Genomic DNA, 19,760 nt, shown 5'->3' on the forward strand with positions numbered 1-19,760 from the left:
ACAAATGGGAGTGGATTGTACTGTAAATATTGTAGTCTAGCATGTATAGATGGTGCTGGGTTGCTTATTCCTGGTCTAATCTTCTTCCTCAGTATCAGGGAGTGATTGATGTTGTCAGATGTTGTGACAACAAATTATGACTTAAATCTGGTGGAATATAGGGAACTCCTTAAATCCAACATAGTTGTTAATCTATCTGTCTTTGCTCTGAAATGTTATTAAGTTTCATTGTCTATTTATTTAGTGTTTCTAATCCACTATAAAAGTAGGATATGGTTTAGGGATGTCTAAGTCTTATTCTACTGTTTAATGTTGTGATTTGACCTTTTATTTTCACAGATTCCTCAGATAAGCTATGCTTCTACAGCCCCTGACCTGAGTGACAACAGTAGATATGACTTCTTTTCCCGCGTTGTCCCCTCTGATACTTACCAAGCCCAGGCTATGGTAGACATTGTTAAAGCATTCAAGTGGAATTATGTTTCAACTTTAGCTTCTGAAGGGAGCTATGGTGAAAGTGGAGTAGAAGCCTTCATCCAGAAATCCAGGGAGAATGGTATGTAAATTTATATCCTTGGAAGTCACAGTATGTCATTACAAAGCTTCAGGATAATGTATTTACAGACACTGTGTTGAAAGTATTAATTGAATGAATAATTGGTTCCCATTAGATATATTGAATAAAAATGATAATGTATGAAGGAGACAAGGAAGTTATTGTTATAAATTGGGTTGCTTAGAAGAATCTTTGGAAGTCTTATATTTCTTGAAATGCAACCACATAGCTGTCTTAAGGTATTTAAAATGGTGATAACCCATAGACTGTCTAACAATTGGGTATACATTCTATTTCCTGTCATAATTCAACTGGACATGGTCTATTAAATGGAAGTTCTCCTTTATGGGTACATGCTGACTTTTTAAAACATTTAATTGCTCTGTGAACAGAAAAGTGATTATATTAAAATGGTCACAAAAACTACTTTATTTGGCTTTCTCTCATCCCCAACCCATGTTTGAGGCAATTTAAAATCATCCTTAGTTGTTCCAAATTTACAACAATGTTTCCGTCTTCACTGATGTATATCACTGATAATGCAGTTGATGAGATGGTTCTGGCCAGATACTATTGGTTACTTCAGGTTGGTGTGAACATACACCTTCCCTTCTACTTACTGGGCACTGTCCTTCTTAGCCAGTTTGACTTGGGTTGAAGAAACAGTGAACATTTGGATTTCTTGCAGGCTTCTTATTCCATAAGACCTGATTGATGCTTTTCAGGTCTTATGCAGGCTCTTTATAAATCTAGAAAGATTTATTGTTCTTCTGAAAGCATAATAAACCTGCTCTACCCTATGATCTCCTATGCACATACAAAATGCCAACCATGTTACTTTGGGGCATGTGTGCCGGAAAACCAAATCTCATCAACACTGGCAGAGTAAGCTACTGCATATAAACAAGGAGCACACCTCACACTCCCTAATACTGAAGATGTTACCTAATAGGGTTATGAAATGTCTGCAAGCAAGCAACCAAGTTCAGAGAACACCACTCCATAGTTCAACCCTGAGCTATGTATATTCTCTTTTAGTGTATAGCTTTTTCCATTTTATACTTGTAAGGTGTCATTTTTAATTCCATATTCGAAACAGCCTCAATATCAATTTGTTCTCTTCTATTATAGCTTTTAAATCCATTTTTAACGATGTCAGATAATCTTAAAAGTAATTTCTGAGTGCATTGTTCCCAAATATCATTGAATTTGCTCCATTCTATATTAGTTAAAGATTAATTATAATCTTTAATTCTTTTTGGTTCCCTCTAGTGTCCAACTTTCAAAGTTCCCTACTATCATTTCCCCTCTAATCAAAAACATTTTCCCACAGGAAGGGTAGTTAGTTTCAAAATCTTAATATTTTTATAGAATTTAAACAACCCACAAGAAGGGTTCTTGTAATTAATTTCAAAATCTTATTACAAATCCATATGGACTCTTAATCAATTTATAAGTTTATAACTTTCCAAAATCATTGAGTGGACAATCTTGGGTCTTCTCCTTGGTTCTGGAGAGGAATTCCAAGGAGCTGATTCTTTTGATGGATCCTATCAAATAGTTGATTCTGTTCTCCATGGAGCTATCTTCAGTCCACTTATTTGATCAAGGTTAAAATCTATGTGTTGTGATTTCTGTTAGCTCTTAGTGGATTTTTCTTATCAGGATTGAATGATAGGCTTTAAAGATTTGTTCATAGATAAGAGATAAGTTATAAGATGAAGCTATATTTTGTATTTTTAAAGAAAGTGATAAGCTATTGTCTTAAAAGTAAAGAAATATAAAAGAGGTTTATTTGATTAAGGTTAAAATAGATATGTTATTCCTGTTAACTTTTAATGGGCATTTGCTGACTATGATTGAATGATAAGGCTTTAAAATTTGTTTATAGATAAGATATGGTAGGAAAGGATTTTTTGTTGTAATATCAGAGAAAGTGATAAGTTATTGAAGTTACATTTGTCTTGATGAAATGAGAAATCATTTCTTTATATATCTTTTTTCTTTACCTATTCCTTTTATTTTTTCCTTTTTCTCTCTGCATTTTTCTTTTTTATAGTTTTATTAGTTAATATTCATTTTTAATCTAAATTTTTAATCTTTGTACATGTAAACTTGAATAAATTTGTTATAAAACATAACCTGCATAAGACAGAATTGTTATCTTATTTTTATTATCTCTATTCTTGAGTCTTTAAGAGCTGCCTAAGGGCATACATATTAGCAGGTAAAATTATTTTCTTACAATATCTCTTTGACAGAAACAGCTTAGTCTACTAAATTTCTTTAGGTCAGTTTGCCACTTAAAGCATCAGAATAGAGCTGATACAAAAGATGACAATTCAGCCATGGATACAGACCTTGGGAAAACCTGCAGAATTGCTTTTCAGCTTCCAGAGATTTTTTGACAAATACGATTGGTTCTTTAAAAGCTTTGTTGATAGATATTTGTGCATGTGGCTTCCTCCTCTCTCTCCATCTGCTATATTAATCAGAAGAGGTATATTTTCCAATTTTGTGCAAAAGCGTCTGTGTTTATATGTTTATACAGCACATCAAGCTTCTTGTAATTGCTTATTTTTAAGGACCACATAGTGTCCAAATGTTAGACATTGACAATACCCTGCAGATATAATCCTGCTATAAATCTTGCTTAAGCTTTTTTAATTGCACAGTCTAAGCTGGATTCATTATTACAACTATTTGCAAAAGACTAGCAGTTTGCAGGGCATTGCAGAGAGATAGAGAATTATGTTAGAATTTGTCCCAGGTACTTGTAATATCAGTAGGTAAGTATCCTAAGGACAGGAGCTGAAACACAATCCATTGATCACCACTGAAACAGAGGTAATATTATTGAAATGTCTAATATTTACGCCATTTTTTCCTGAGGTTTAGGGACAATCTAAACCATTCTCATTTTCCATTGTTAAAAAAAATATATCCAGCTGACTATTTTGAGGAAATGAAAAGGTAGGAATGTATAGATATCCATAATAAGGCACAATGATGGAAACATGGTTTATATATGTGTGATTATGTCACAATGCAAACCGTAGCTATACATATTTGTCTCCTGATGCAATGAGCATATGTCATGATGAATTGTTGTTCTACAAAAGTCTACATGGAAATGAGAGTGCCTCCAAGTGTAACTTCTGCTTTCATTTTTATAGTTGGAAAAATCATTTTTCTGTCACCATCTATGAATGCTAAGAGCCTCAAATGGGATTCGGGGGGCATTACTACCCCCCAAATCAAACCTGCTATCAAAATAATTAGTCTTTCTTAGGGAAGCATGAATGTACAAACCACTGAGTGTGTAAATTCCACCTCTTTGAACTTTATAGAATATTAAGTTTATAGATTTAGCTACTTTGCCTCAGTGGGACACGGTGGCTCAGAGGCTAAGATGCTGAGCTTGTCAATCAGAAGGTCGACAGTTCAGCAGTTTGAATCCCTAGCACCGTGTAATGGAGTAAGCTCATGTCCCAGCTTCTGCCAACCTAGCAGTTGGAAAGCACATACAAAATGCAAGTAGAAAAATAGGGACCACGTTGGTGAGAGGTTAACAGCGCTCCGTGTGCCTTCAGCATTTAGTCATGCTGGCCACATGACCACGGAGATGTCTTCAGACAGCGCTGGCTTTTTGGCTTAGAAATGGAGATGAGCACTGCCCCTAGAACCAGAAATGACTAGCACGTATGTGTGGGGGAACCTTTACCTTGACCTTTACTTTGCCTCAGTAAGAAATATAAGAAAAGCATAAAATGCAACAAACATGGGCTTCATCCCCTGTAGGAAGTACAGGTATCCTGAACACACAATCAGGTCATGGTTACATATGTGTGTGTATGTGTGTGTGTATGTGTGTACGTGTATATTTCTCTCCTCTTTCATTTATTCCTTTGACCAAATTTTAATGCCAGTGGATAAATATTTATGTTTTGATTATTTATGGTGACACTTAAATTAGCTATTTTGCTAACATAAGAACCTGTATCAAAAACTGGGAACTTAAAGTTAAAAATCTTTTTTGAGGTTGTATAGAACTGCGTGTTCTTTGTCTCAACCTATATTTGAGTTTCTTCTTTTCTTTTCTTTTCTTTTCTTTTCTTTTCTTTTCTTTTCTTTTCTTTTCTTTTCTTTTCTTTTCTTTTCTTTTCTCTTCTCTTCTCTTCTCTTCTCTTTCTTTCCTTTCCTCCTTCCTTCCTTCCTTCCTTCCTTCCTTCCTTCCTTCCTTCCTTCCTTCCTTCCTTCCTTCCTTCCTTCCTTCCTTTCCTCCCTCACATTTATGAACTGCCCATATCCCTCAAAGAGTGGCTCTCAGTAGTGTACAATAAAGCATTAAAACATAAAACAGTATAAACATTAAAATGGTAAGAGTTAAAATTTTAACCCAAACCTAATCCTTTTTAACCTACTGTGGGAATGCACAACTTCTATTAATTTCAGGACAACATACATATAAATGGCATAGCAAGGGTGGAACTCCATAACTCATGTTTGTGAGGGTCTATTCTCTTCATCCTCAGCATACTCTAAAATAAGCAAATATCCCCTGCATCAAAAAGAAAGAAAGAAAAGAACAGAAAAGAAAAGAAAAAAAGGAAAAAAATAAGGCTGAAAATCAGGTCTCATCCAGAATGATGGGATTGTGGAGGCTGCAGAAAAGATGCTAACAAGCCATGCTTTACATACCCATTATATCCCACTTTTCCATCCAACCAATGACGTATCATGGTAAAAGAAATCTGAGAAGAGTTCCAACTTTGTGCGAATGCTTACAACTCCAGTAGATGGCACTTCAGTCTTTGTTGTTTAATTCATATAGTTTGTTTTGTGGGATGAACAAAGCTTGTTTTGAGGCATTTCAAACTGCCTTAGTTGTATCATGTCTTAAGAGCATTTCTGCACTAGGGACTGATAGTGTCATCCAGCCGTCTCTGTGACAATATACAACACAAATCAAGACAGACTTCACATTGCTACAGTGATGGCTGAGTGGTATGATATAAACTCACAGCCTGGTAAAATTATAAGAATGGGCTCTGCTTCAGTGAGTATTCTAAATATATATCTGCTGAAATATAGAAGTACCATCTGTTAATAGACAGCAGCTCTGAGACTTCAATAGCTACCTGTGATGGGGGGAAAAAAAATCAACAGTTGGAGCATCTCCCATTTTTGTATCTTCCTGCCAGTAAAAGTTTCAGCTGTAGATTTGTGCCTGCTCTGTAGATGTTTGACAAACAAAATCTTGGTCCATAAAAGAAGATCGATACTAGGTGATTCAGCCATTCAGCTTCCCATACCATATTTCAGCAGTCTCTTAATGCATTCTTCTCATTCATCATGTATCAGTAAAAATAAGTCCTCCTTTCCACAGCAGGTTGTGACAAGGAATGATAAAGATACTAATATAGCAATAACACAAGAGTAGCAGTGTTAGGTTCTCTGAATATTTATTACAATATTGCTATCTTAAAGCGCTGTGTATCATCAGATCGCCTTGTGCAGTAGGTCTGGTGCATTCTCCAGGATATAATATTTTTAAGAAGAATTATTTAAAATCTCATTAAATGTTCAGATTTTAGGAATTTTAGCCACGTCTCCTTGAAATCTGAAGAGATCTTGGATAGGAACATTAAAAACCCATATGAACTTCCATGAGAACCCTGAAATCTCACAAAACTCGGCAATCTTATGTCATATTAACTCTTGTAATGTTTCTAGAAATGTATTGGGAACTCCATGGGCATTGAGGAGGCATTACAGATGTTGGGTCTGCAGTTTCTACAAGCAATCATGCTTTGTGTACCACTGAAACTCAATTTTACTGTGCAGTTGCCTCAAAGCTGAAGGAGATCAATAAATGAAGGAGAGCATTTCAGGGATCACACATCTTTGAATCTAGCCATTTATAAGCCTTGCATCATTATTGTTTATAGTCAGAACCACATACAAATACATACAATTGTGGGCTATTGAATAAATAAAGACTAAAAAAACACCCCACTATAGCCTAGCCAGGGATGCAGAAAGCACAATTTAGAGGTCCCAATAACTTGATAGATTTTTGAGAACCCAAAACCAGAGGTGGTAAACCCCAGTTTTTAATCATTTTAAAAATATTAAATAATTGGTCGAGAGGGAGATATTAAGGTTAACACCAAATCTTTAAGTTATATTGAGATTCAAGAAACCCATGTCACTCTTTAAAATCCTGAAATCTTTTCCACAGTTGGTCCTAGCTCCACTTAGTTTTAGTGCATGCTGAAGAAAACATGTTATTTCCCTTAAGCTGATAGAAACAGCAGATTCCTAAGCAATGCGTCTTGCAGTGCTTAATGCCCAGAGATTAACTACTTGATGTCAAACAGGGCAGTTAGAATTGATTTAGAAATATAAGATGTGGGGCTTTAACAGCAATAGCATTTAGGCTTATATACCACCCCATAGCACTTTACAGCACTCTCTGGGCAGTTCACAGTGTAAACATTTTTTGCATATTGCCCGCAGCAATCTGGGTCCTCATTTTACCGATCTGAGTCAACCATGAGCCACATCAGATCAAACTTCACGCTGTCAGCAGAATTTGCCTGCAATACTGCACTTTAACCACGGTGCCCCCAGGATTAAATGATGCTGCTGTGACTGCCATCTTGATTTTTATGAACCTTTTCTGTGAATGCCACCAATCTGTATTATGCTAGCCAGCTTGCCACTGGCCAGGCATGACGGAAGTTATAATTTCATGCATCTGGAAGGTTGGAGACAGTGGAAAAAGAAACAACTGAAGTCTTTCCTCTTCTTTCATTAAGTTGGTATGTGAGATGTATACAAATACTATCAGATTTTAATGAGTTACAATGTTTTCTCCATTATACAGCTCACAAAATGTAGTGGGCTTGTCCCTGTGGGAGGTACTTTAACTTGTCAAAGACTTGAAATTCTGTGGTCAGCAGAACACGGCAGGGATTTGTCAAGAAGAGGAAAGCATTTTGCTGACTGTTGATACAGGATGCTTAAAAGGGATTACCATTCTGCAAAGCGGCATCAGCAGTGAGTCACCAACATTCCTTCTCTCTCCCTTTATTTTTTTCTAAAAGTTTAAAAACAAGAGTAAAAATAATACAACATATATTCATAGAACATAGAAGGGTTGAAAGTACCTTGGAAATTTTCTAATCCAACCCCCTATTCTAACAGGAGACCTTATACCATGGTTGTCCAATCTCTTTTTCATAAGCTGGCAACAAAAATTATTTATATTTACAAATTTCAACTTTAAGAAAATATTAACTTTTTGTTCTTTACAGTTCATCTGAAATTGATCTGGTCTGGTCACTCTTGTTTGCAATTAATTGGATGCTTTCACAATGATTCAAAATGATTTCATAATGTTTCAAAATTATGCAAACTAGAACAGAGTATGAAAAAAGGAAGAAATAAAAGAGAAAGTTAAATTGCAAAAAGAAAAAAAGATGAAAGAAAAAAAGAAAAGAAAAAAAAAGATTTAAATAAGTGACTTCTCATCATCTTTTCAGATTTACCCCTTTCTCTAAAGGTATATCATGACTCTCTTCTGCCTATAATCTAGTCTATCTAATCATCAAAACCATAGATCATGAATTCATTTTTTTCTGTTTTACACATAAAGTCCATAAGGAGTTTCCAGTTGGTAATTATATATATATATATATACCACCACACAAGATGCCACCACCACACTTCCACGTAAAAATCAGACTCACACCCACACAGAAGATGAGACACGACCACAGACCAGAAGCCGCACTGCAGCTGCATCACTACCCACTTCAAACTCCTCTGAACCATACATGAAGCGAACTGACCCCCACCATGAAGATGTGGCACCGACCACCGAACTCGAAGCCAAACGAACACAGACCCAGACCCCAAACTCAAAGCCATATTAAAAACCCAAAATGCTACATCACAGCCACCCGCTCAGGACATCACATCAGAAAACTCAAGAAATTACACCTCAAGAACTCAAGAAGTCACAACACAGCAAATGACCCAGGATATCACAGCACAAGACCAAGGATACCACAGCAATAAATCTCACAAGGTCATCACACAACCCATTACCCAAGCTGTTACTACACAGGAGGCTAATCGAAAAGAGATCAAAACACAAATGACCCAGGAGATTACAACGCAAGACCCAGGATACCACAACAAAAGAACTCACAAGCCCATCACACAACCCATTACCCAAGCCGTTAAAACACAAGAGGCTAACGACCCAGGAGATGACAGCACAAGATCCAGGATATCTCTACAACAAAAGGCCATTACACAGCCCATTATACCAACATCAACTCCATCAACCAATCAAGAGGCTACAGCACAGCCAACCAGCCCAGCACACCATCCCCCACCACTTGTATATATAGAGAGATGGCAGCTCCGGTCACACACTGCTTGCACTGGCACTAAGCCGAAAGCACCAGCCTGAAGATGGTGAGTGGGACCTCGCCGAAACGTTGCCTAGATACTTTGAATCTTACGCGGGAGAAAACCCGAATAACCAAAGATCCATATATATATATATATATACACACACACACACACACACACACACACACACACACACACACATATATATATATATATATATATATATATATTCTTTTCTATAATCAAACAGGTCAATATTTTTCAGCAAGTTCTATCATCTTTACCAACCTTCTCCTTTAGAGGGACACTATGGAGAACTTTACAACCATGTCACTGGTTCTACAGAAGTCTCTATAAGACAGCCTAGCTTTTAACCTCCATCTCTCAAGTCATACTCACATTGTCTCAAATAGAAGTGCCGGACATCTCAAGAGAGCATAGACAATCACATCTACATTAATAGAAAAATGCTATTGTAGAAATACTCACATAATCATCCTAACTGCAGCATGTTCTGCAAGAACTTAAAGGGAAATCATATGCATTTCATGGCTGCTCAGCCTTTTAGTTCCTCTTTGCAGAATTGTTCTGGTATTCCTCATGATAAAGCCTGTTTCTGCCAACTTTACCCCTCAGGATATACAGCAAGAAACAATAAGCTGAGAATGGTAAGAGCTTTCTGCTTTATCCAAACTAGTTCGTTTCCCCTTTGGTTCTCTACTGCCTAAGCCATGAAGAGAGGGGAAGTGGGGACTAAAGAGTGTTTTCTGAAGCAGAAAAAGTCCTGTGGAGCACAGACTGCTGTCTATTACTAATTTAACTGTATCTGAATGGCACATTAGGTTCTGGTGAGATCTGTGGGACACTGGGCTATTTAGTTCTAGTCCAACTGCGTTATGGCCTTATAAATGGATAAAGGGAATAAAAACTTTGAAGTGGAGAGTTTCTAATCATAGTGCTATAAATAGGAACTGTCTTAATTCTAGGCTTCTCTGCTATGGGAGCTTGGAGAACTGCTTGCTTTTTATTTATACAGAGAAACTAATTTATCAGTTTTTGTTCTTTAGTGTTGGGGCTGTCAAGCTTTGTCTCCATTAGTACTATAGTTTATGCGCATTTCATGTATGAAATTCAAATAACAAATTTTGAATGAAATAACACACAAATATGCCATCATATGTCAGGGAAAGCTATGGAAAGTACAGGGAAATCTTGCTTTTTCTGTGAATTATGTTGACCAATCAATAAAAGATCTCTGTGAATCTATGTTGGCATATATCCACATGCAGCACATAATCAAGTGTCATCACTGGGCTAATCCCACAGTAAGAACAAAATGTTATCCCAAGATCACCATAAAAACACCAAGAAGACAAACATCAATCACTAATGCCCTTGGAAGTATTCAGTTTTTCATGCTTTTTTGGGGGAAGGCCACTGTTCATTTAGTTGGAGTTCTACACCACTTTGTTCTGACAGGCTCTAAGCAGCTTATGCAACCAATATGACATAGAATTAAAACAAACAACAGCTTATGGTCATTGACAACAGCCAAACAGATGTGCCACAAGTGGAGTACAGTAGTAGTCATTTGTCCTTAAATACTTTCCTGAACAGCTATGTTTTCATATCTCTTCAGGAGCAAACTAAGGATGGGGTAGTCTATTCTATAAGAGGGGATAAAGAAAGGGATTGGCATGAAAGGGATTTGAATCCCAATATGTTTTGAGGCAGTTTGGTGTAGTGGATAAAACACCAAGCTAGAAGTCAGGAGATTATGAGTTCTAGTCCTGTCTTAGGTACAAAGCCAAGTGTACAAAGCCTTGGTTCTGTCTCAGGTCTAGGAAAAAGGCAATGGCAAGTCCCCTTCAAAATTTTGCCAGAAAACTGCAGGAACTTATCCAGGCAATCAACAGGAGTGGATTTGAAAGCACCAAAATGATGAAGTCATTTTGTGGGGATGCTCCCTCATCAGAGGACATGAAAAATAAATAACAGTATATTCAACAGGTTTCAAGTTACACTGGAACACATAAAAAACTGTATGTGAATAAAATAGATGGCATTTACATAGATCAATAATCTCACGGTGTTGCGTCGCCTGTAAAGTCATGGAATCAATTATAAACCATTCCATCACCCTACACTTAGAAACAAACAACCTACTTTCTAACAAGCATTTTGGTTTCAGAAAAAAATTGTCATGTAATCTGCAATTCCTACACTGCAGAAACATTTGGACTACACTTCTATACCAGGGTAAAGCAATAGGCACAATTTACATAACCTTCTGCAAAACCTTTGATTCACTGGTGCACAACAAACTACTGCTGAAACTTAGTTCTTACGGCATCTCCGGACCCCTGCACAAGTGGATAGACACATTCCTGTCAAACAGGCAATAAATGCTAAAAATAGGGAAGGTCCTATCAAATCCAGCACCAGTTACTAGCAATGTCCCCCAAGGCAGTGTCTTAGGACCCACATACTTTCTGCTTTACATCAGTAACCTATGTGCAACATTAAAAGCAGCTGCATCCTCTTTGCCAATGACATAAAATTATTTAACACCAGTGGCAATGCTGCTGCTCTACAAAGTGACCTTGACTATGTGTCAGAATGGTCGCACAATTGGCAACTCCAAATTTCAACTAACAATAGCTCTGTCCTACAATTGGTAAAAAAAAATAAAAATCAATCAGAACACCAAATACAAGTTAGGTGGTAATGATGTCATAGACTACCCTCACTCTGTCAAGGACCTAGGAGTACTTATCTCAAATGATCTAAGCCCCAGAGCTCACTGTAACAGCATTGCCAAAAAGGCTTTAAGAGTTGTTAACCTTATTTTGTGAAGCTTCTTCACAATTGTTGAATTGTGAACTGTTAACTAGGGCATACAAAACCTTTGCCAGACCAATTCTCAAATATAGCTCATCTTCCTGAAACCCGCCCTGTATATCAGACATTAATACAATTGAGCAAGTTCAGAAGTATTTCTTGAGAAAAGTACTCTACTCCTCCATTCACAATATAATTCCCTATGTCTCCAGGCTCAAAAGTTTGGCCTGGACAATCTAGAACTATGCCACCTGCGGTCCAATCTAAGCATAGTTCACAAAATTGTCTGCTACAACATCTTGCCTGTCAACGACTTCTTCAACTTCAATCACAATAATACATGGGCAAACAACCGATACAAACTCAAGATAAACCGCTCCAAACTTGATTGCAGAAAGTACGACTTCAGCAACAGAGTGGTCAATGCCTGGAACGCCCTATCCAACTCCATTGTTACAGCCTCAACCCCTCACAGCTTCAACTGCAAACTGTCTACCGTGGACCTCACCCCATTCCTAAGAGGTCCTTAAAGGGGGTGTGCATAAATGCACCAGCGTGCCTACCATCCCTGTCTTACTGTCCTCATTTAATCTGTATTTACTTCCTTTGTTCTTGTTTATGTTCATACTTATACTTGTTATCTTGTACATGTTTGACAAATAAATAAGATAAATAATAAGCTTGTCTCCTTACATAGTCCTGTTTTGTATTTTTGTACATGTGGATTTCTTGTATATAGTTCTTATTTCAAATTATATAATGAGTTCACACCTGAAACTTGTTGAGTATATTGTAAGTATGTTAGCAGGTTATTTCATTTATTTTTCAGTCCTCTGACAAAGAAGTATTCCTTTGAAGCATCTTGCTTCAGATACAATCAATCCTTCTTTCTTCTTTTTCCTCACGTAATTTGGTTTGTATGTTTCTTTCTATTTGTTCCCACAAGAAGGTTGCTGAATTGGGTTTTTTTGACAAAGAGATTCTCAACAAGCTCTCTTTCCTTGAGTGGTTGGGGATGAGTAATAAGCCAGGCAATCTTTGATGTACGCCCTTAAACATAACAACCAGCACCTTGAATTGCAGGCTGTTAACCAGGATTACATTGTGTTACACTCAGTTAATGCATTCACTTTTTGATTGAAGTGGCATAAAATCAACTGAAATAAAGTAAAAAGAAAATGATTGACCAGCTAAGTTTCTTAGTGGACCTCAGAGGCTGTGCCATGTACAGTAAAATTTAATAACCCAAGGGTTTAAATGACTGCATAAAGCCTGCTTGCTATTCCAGAAAAGCCAAAATTGGTACACAAGATGGAAGATTGGTACACAAAGGCCCTTCTGGGAACTGCATCTGCCTATCTATTGTGAGTCTTGTGCACAGGTATAATGCCTTTGTGATGATGTACACACTCCAACAAATGGCCCATCACATTTTGTAACAATTGTAGCTTTTGAATGTTCTTTAAAGGCAGCCCTGTGAATAGTGCATTGCAGTAGTACAACATAAATTGTTATTACAAATTCCTTGTATCCCCAAAGGGACTGCAACTATGCACTGGCTGAAAGCTGGGCAAGAGGCCCTCTGGCCATAGCTTCTATTTGTCTACTGTGACTCCAAAAGGACATTCAAGGTATCAACTTACTATCTCAGGAATAATGCTTGAGAGATGACATCACAACTGATCAAGAACGTTGCTTTATAAATAGCAATTCCATCTTGCATGCATTCAGCTTCAACCTGTTTTGTCTTCATAGCCTCCCAGGGTGGCAATGTGAAACTGGGCATCATCAGCATATTCCTGATATTACATCCTGAACAGTAAATAAACTTTCCCTCTGGGTTCATGCCAGTATTAAATAATAAAAAGAAGAGAATTGAATGTGAAACACCCCAAGTTTCAGATGTGAAATAGCTGCTTTTGAGTGTGAAAAATGCTCAAAACAGCCTCTTTTGCTTTGGAACAGGTTTTGTACTTGGGAAATGGGGTATTTCACACTTCAGAAGAAATGTTTTGAGTTTCCCATGGTTCAGTTGCAACAATTTGGCACATTCCTACTTTTCAAATTCCTTTAATTCTTATAGTGTAACAGGGAGACAAAATGAAAATAAATATATGCAAACAGCAGTGCTCTGTGCTTGCATCTGGGCCCCTTAAGTTCTTACTGAAAGAAAACAGGGCTTCTGCTTTGTGACATTTCATAATAGCACTGATATAAAATAACTGCTTGAATCTTCCAGTACTATACATGTAGTAGTATAAGGTTGATCTTTCTTCTTCTATAATTACTGGATGAAATTTCCCACTAATAAAAAAGTTGACAGTGTCAACATCCATCTTCATAGGAGCTGAACATGCATATTATGATTGATGGTGTTGAATGATAGGTCCAATAGAACACAAGGAACACATTACTACCATTTAAGTCCCAAACAAAGATTAACCAGTAATGTGACCAATGATCTATGTAATATAGATGTTACCTAAAACAGATAGAATGTATGGTTAATGTATGTAAGTGCTGTAGCTTGAATGGATTTTTATTCAGATAACAGAACTGCTTTCTGTTTATCCAGAAACATAGATATTAATTTACCTATTTATTAAATTGCCTTACAGCTAAATTGCTTAGAAAACAACAAACACAAACCTCAAATAAAATCTGTATAAATCAAATTAAGAACACATACAATAAATGAAAACTTAGCCATAACATAAATCAGCAGTGGCTAAAAAATAATTAGTATCACATTTAAACATATCTCATTACACTTAAAGCACAATATACCAATATAAATTGAAGATATTAAAAGGCCTAATGGAATGAAAAGTGTAACAATCTTTTGTTGTGCCCCACAACAAAGTAGGTGAACTTCACTGGAGAGGGTATATTCTTTAATGAGGGGAGGGCAGCTGTTACTGCTAAGAAAAATCTTCTCCTGAGTATTTTGTTTTCTTTCTTTAGCAGGTGGGCCAACTTTAAACAGGGCCCATCATGATTTTCTTAGAACTTAAGTAAATATATAGGAAAAAAAGTATAAGAAATTACAGCTAGACATGCTCTTTGGATATATTTTTATCAGTATGTGTACATGAAATATAAGTGAGAGATTGGACAGAATTGGTACTAAGGTGTTTTTGACAGGCATGAGTGCAGGTATATGTTTTACTAATGACTTAGCAGCCATCCTTTCTATGCTATCTGCAAATGCTACCTAGTAGCTCCATCTGTGTACTAGTGATAATGTGAATTGTCTGTCAAAGAGTTGGGAATAAGGGAAAAGCAGCCTTCTTTTGCTGTCAATTTGAATTATATGCAATGCAGATTTGCAATCTGAAGTAGCAGCTTTTATGAAGAAGGGAGCATTGCTGGGAATTCTGCTCTTTTGGGGCTGAACAAAGACATGCAGCATTGCAGCAACAGCCTCAAGGATTTCTCCCTTAAATAGAACAAAAGTGAGAAGACTATTGAATTTGTGTTACTGGAATCATTTCTCTAATCCTCTGATGGTGATTTTCTGATGTTGTTCTGATGTGGCTAGAAGAGTTATTTGACTTTACCTTAAAGCAGGGGTGTCCAACCTTGGCAACTTTAAGACTTGTGGACTTCAACTCCCAGAATTCCTCAGCCAGCTTTGCTGGCTGAGGAATTCTGGGAGTTGAAGTCCACAAGTCTTAAAGTTGCCAAGGTTGGACACCCCTGCCTTAAAGGCTATGGCTGTAAAGAGATTTGATTTTGTCTGAAAGAAAACAACGATTAAGAGTTTTCATTTTGTCCAGGAGGCAAAAGCCATCTCATGTTGGTGAACAGGAGCAACAATTTCTCATACCACCTACAGATGGTGCTAATTGTGCTGGTCTTCTCCATCACTCCTTCTGTTAAACAACGGCATAAAGGATGTAAGAGAACCCAGGCAATTCACTGCCCAAACCAATCTGCACTGCATGGAGAATGTTTTCTGTCCGAATTTGCCTGAAGCATCATAAAATTAAACTCTACAAAATCAAATCCACCTGCATTTCCTTATTTTTTTTTTTAATCTTATGTTTGGGTGACTCATCTTCATTAAAATATTTTTTTGCCCCTAAGATACTGAAGCAGAGTAAAATTTTAAAATTAGATCGCCCTGGAAATTGGATTTTGATGGCAACATTTGATCTCGGAGTTCAACTTATGAAGTTTAGGACTGAACACTGAAACTTGCCTGCTTGATGAAATAATTATATTTCATTTCTACTGTCCTTTCTAAATGCGTCAATTGGTTTGCATTTAAATATCAAAATTGGGGTTGAAACCTCTGATTTTTTTCAATATGGTTGGATTGTGGTTACTAATAATTCCTATCAGCATAGCCAATGATCAGGAATAGTGGGAATTATATTTCAACATTATTTGGTAGGCCAAAAATTCCTCTTGTCCTGGCCAAAGAATTTAATCCATTAACACTATTATTATTTATCTCTACACATGTATTCACACAATTATATATCTGAATATGGGCTTATATGCATTATGCAAAAAAATTTTTGTTCCACCTTTATTTATTTTTTAAATTACTCAAGGCAACAAACATACTAACATTCCTTTCTGCTCCTATTTTCTCCACAGTAACCACCCTTTCAAGTGGCTTGGGTTGAGAGGAACTGGCCTAAAGTCATCCAGTTGGCTTTCATGCATAAAACAGGACTGGAACTCATTGTTTTTTGGTTTCTAGTCTGTTTATTGTTTTTGTTTTTAAATAAAGGAAAATAACTGGTGATCTACAGTGAAAGTTCGCCATCCCAATAATATAAACTATTTATTGCTATGGCAAATCTCATTTATTATAAATAATTTATTGCAAACCACCTAGAGAGTTTTGACCATCAGATGGTTTAAATTTTTTAATAAATAAGCACATATGTGCTCAAATACTGTCACTTGTTAGTTACTGAGCATTGGATATTGCCAAATGCAGAATGCTACTTTAATCTAAAAGATTATTAAATTTAACAACTTTATTGCCAAATGTTAACTTCTTTATCTTTAACACCACCAAACAGTGCTTGTATTGCATGTGTCTGTTGCCAGTTACAATAACTTAATGCTGCTTTATGTCAATTTTCAAATAGGAGTCTATAATTCATTTGAAAATAGACATGAAATTTCTGTAATATATTTGCCAATTACTGTCTAGTGCTGTTATCATAAACCCCTCTGTATCAAATATAAATGCCCTTTATCAAGAATTCATCATAAAAGAGTATCAATAATCAATTGTTTGAAGCATGTTAGTTTTATTTGTAATCTTAGCACACTGTATGTGAAAGCAGCCTTATACTTTAGAAGATGATCATATTAACTATAAATGCTATAAATGCTATAAATGCCTTTAGTAATCATGCATTGTATTAACACATTGGGATTAGACGGGGTTTCCAAAGCATGGATATGAATATTCAATGTTATGTGTAGGCTAATAATATAATATTTTTCATGTTTACTATGGCAAACTCTCATATGTCTCCATGGCAAAGATCTAAATCAATTGAGAACAATTTATTTCCCTTTCCCACTTTTTTTTAAACAAAAGTAGAAGCAGACCAGCAACTTCCTAAAATGTGATGCATTTTAGATGATTTCCCAATTGTGTGAAAATGGCTTATTTGGGAGCCCCTTCCAAATAGAGCTGGGAATAATAAAATGAGTCAATCATTTCAAACTGACAAATATGTCAGTTCTATAAGGATTTTTTTTAATCATTGGGTCATTCAAGGATCACTCAAATTGTTTTTAAATAAATAGCGCTGGGAAGCCAAGAAAACATCAAAAAGGTACTACTATTTCAGAATTTGCTGCATTTCTCTTCTTTTGGTGCAGCCTTATTTTAGTTTCTCTGCTTCCTCCTCCATAACACAGCTGTGCCTCTGTACTTTATGCCAGGCCCACATTTTGGGGATGTATGTTTATTTTCAGATTATAATGTTTATTTCTGTACTTACTGGTTTGTGTTCAAGCTTTTTCTGTCTGGTGCACTGGCAACTTGACCTTCCGTTTCAATATTTTCTGAAGTCTCATATTAAATCTTAACATTTTTCAGAGCATAAGATGCTGCTTTTGAATATGTGGCTAGATGCTACTAAAGATAAGAAAATTACTGTTTTGATCCAACTACAAGTGATATCCAGTAGGTCAAGCTTATCTAACTAACATTATACGGTAAGAAAAACGATAGCTACTGGATTTGTGCTTGTTAAAGGCATTTGAGCTTGACTGGGAGAAACATTGTTGACCCCACTTGTAAGATTCTGAATCCTTGGGCCCAGAAGCTTAGTTTGCAGGTGCTCTTTGTTTTAAAAAAGAATCATTACTGTGCCTTTGACCTCAAATGCTTTTCTAGAAATCACCAAGAAATGCTTGTCATAGTGTAAAAATAAATACTATCCTGGGTCATCTGTGCCTAACAGGGTGCTGAGAAAAGCTGAGCTACAGAGGTCATTCTGTACATTGGCAATTCTACTTGCCATCTAAACAGAGAAGAAATAAAATCATTGTTGAAAGGTAAATGACTTTTTTCATATGCTGTTGCATGATTCAGGCTTTCTAACCAATATCTTATTATTCTACCAACAAATGCACTCTGGTGAAATATTAAATATATACATACATACATACATACATACATGCATACATACGTACAATGTGTGACATGTTTCACAGTGCTTCATAATGAGGCACTCTCAATTTTGTGAGGTAATATTTCTAATGGAATGCAGGGCTCGTTAGACATCTGTCTAGATCAATTTCATATTGTCATTTTTCTCTATCTCTTCAGTCCTGACTTTTATTGTTCCTCTCTGCATTATAGTTAAAAGGTTGATACGTATTTTTAATGTATTTGTTCATTAATATGTGACATTTGTATCAGCCCATTTCTTTTTTCATCTGGGTTCATTATACTGTTCTTGATTCATTGAAATTCTATCCCAAAATAACTAACTAAACTGGAAGAATTCTAACAAAAATATTGTGTTGGGTATTTAAATACTTGATATATGGATTGCTTGTTTTTTTAAAAAAATAAAATAAAATTTCTGCATAACAAAAATGCTGGGAGGTAAAGTGAGCAATTCTATTTAGAAAACCTAATAATAATTTCTCTACAAATGAAGAACATGATGTAATTGTGGATTCTCAGCTTCATGTTTGCCATAGTGGTCTCAGAGACAATAGGAAACAGTCCAACAGTGATGAAAGAAAATAACACTGAATTGAAAAAAAGAGATCCAGAACTTAGATATTCTCAGTTATTGAGCTGTGGTGGCACAGTGGTTAGAATGCAGTATGGCAGATTAATTCTGCTCGCAGTTCAACACTGACTGGCTCACAGTTGACTCAGCCTTTCATCCTTCTGAGGTTGGTAAAATGAGGACCCAGATTGTTGGGGACAATATGCTGATTCTGTAAACTGCTCAGAGAGTGCTGTAAAGCATTATGAAGCAGTATATTAGTCTAAATGCTATTGCTATTATTATCCTGTGAGATGCCAAGAAGGATTCAGAACCTGCTTTGAGGTTATATCATTACATCGACTAGCATGTAGAATTTCAGGAGGCTACTCTTCTGAACTCTTTTGTTTCTGATTAATGCCTCTTGCTTCTGAATAAACATGTATTGCAAGGCATAATGGGTATTACAGATTTTAATTTCTCACCTAGTTTCTTCTCTCAAGGACAGACTCTCACTAGGAGTGCCAGTTCTGAAGTTAATTCTTTCACTCCTTATTTCATAGTCATTTGCTCATTAGTAGGTGGTAAATAAAACTAATAGAACCTGTTAGATCTGGAGGAGTGGGCGCAAGGAACGGAGACGAGGCATCGAATAGTGACTCAACTCTTTATTAGTGACTTCAGAAAGAGAACAGAACGCTTGGGCAGCAGCAGCTCCTTTTATA

The 19,760-nt window shown here is 36.3% G+C and overlaps 1 protein-coding gene and 1 long non-coding RNA gene across 2 annotated transcripts in view; one reads left to right on the forward strand and one right to left on the reverse strand.

The window, feature by feature from the left end:
- The window catches only part of GRM4 (glutamate metabotropic receptor 4), a 360,805-nt gene that overhangs the window by 141,161 nt on the left and 199,884 nt on the right, over positions 1 to 19,760 (forward strand). Inside the window, exon 3 of the mRNA XM_026680391.2 lies at positions 340 to 556. Within this exon, the coding sequence (XP_026536176.1) occupies positions 340 to 556 (217 nt within the window). The remainder of the gene's footprint in view (positions 1 to 339; positions 557 to 19,760) is intronic.
- LOC148131178 (uncharacterized) overlaps positions 1 to 19,760 on the reverse strand; it is a 75,741-nt gene that overhangs the window by 17,927 nt on the left and 38,054 nt on the right. The gene's annotated exons all lie outside the window — the stretch shown is intronic.

Source organism: Notechis scutatus, chromosome 3 (genome assembly GCF_049901735.1).
Source record: "Notechis scutatus isolate UNSWTSFEM ecotype Mainland chromosome 3, rNotScu1.2, whole genome shotgun sequence".
In the NCBI taxonomy this organism is placed as follows: domain Eukaryota; kingdom Metazoa; phylum Chordata; class Lepidosauria; order Squamata; family Elapidae; genus Notechis; species Notechis scutatus.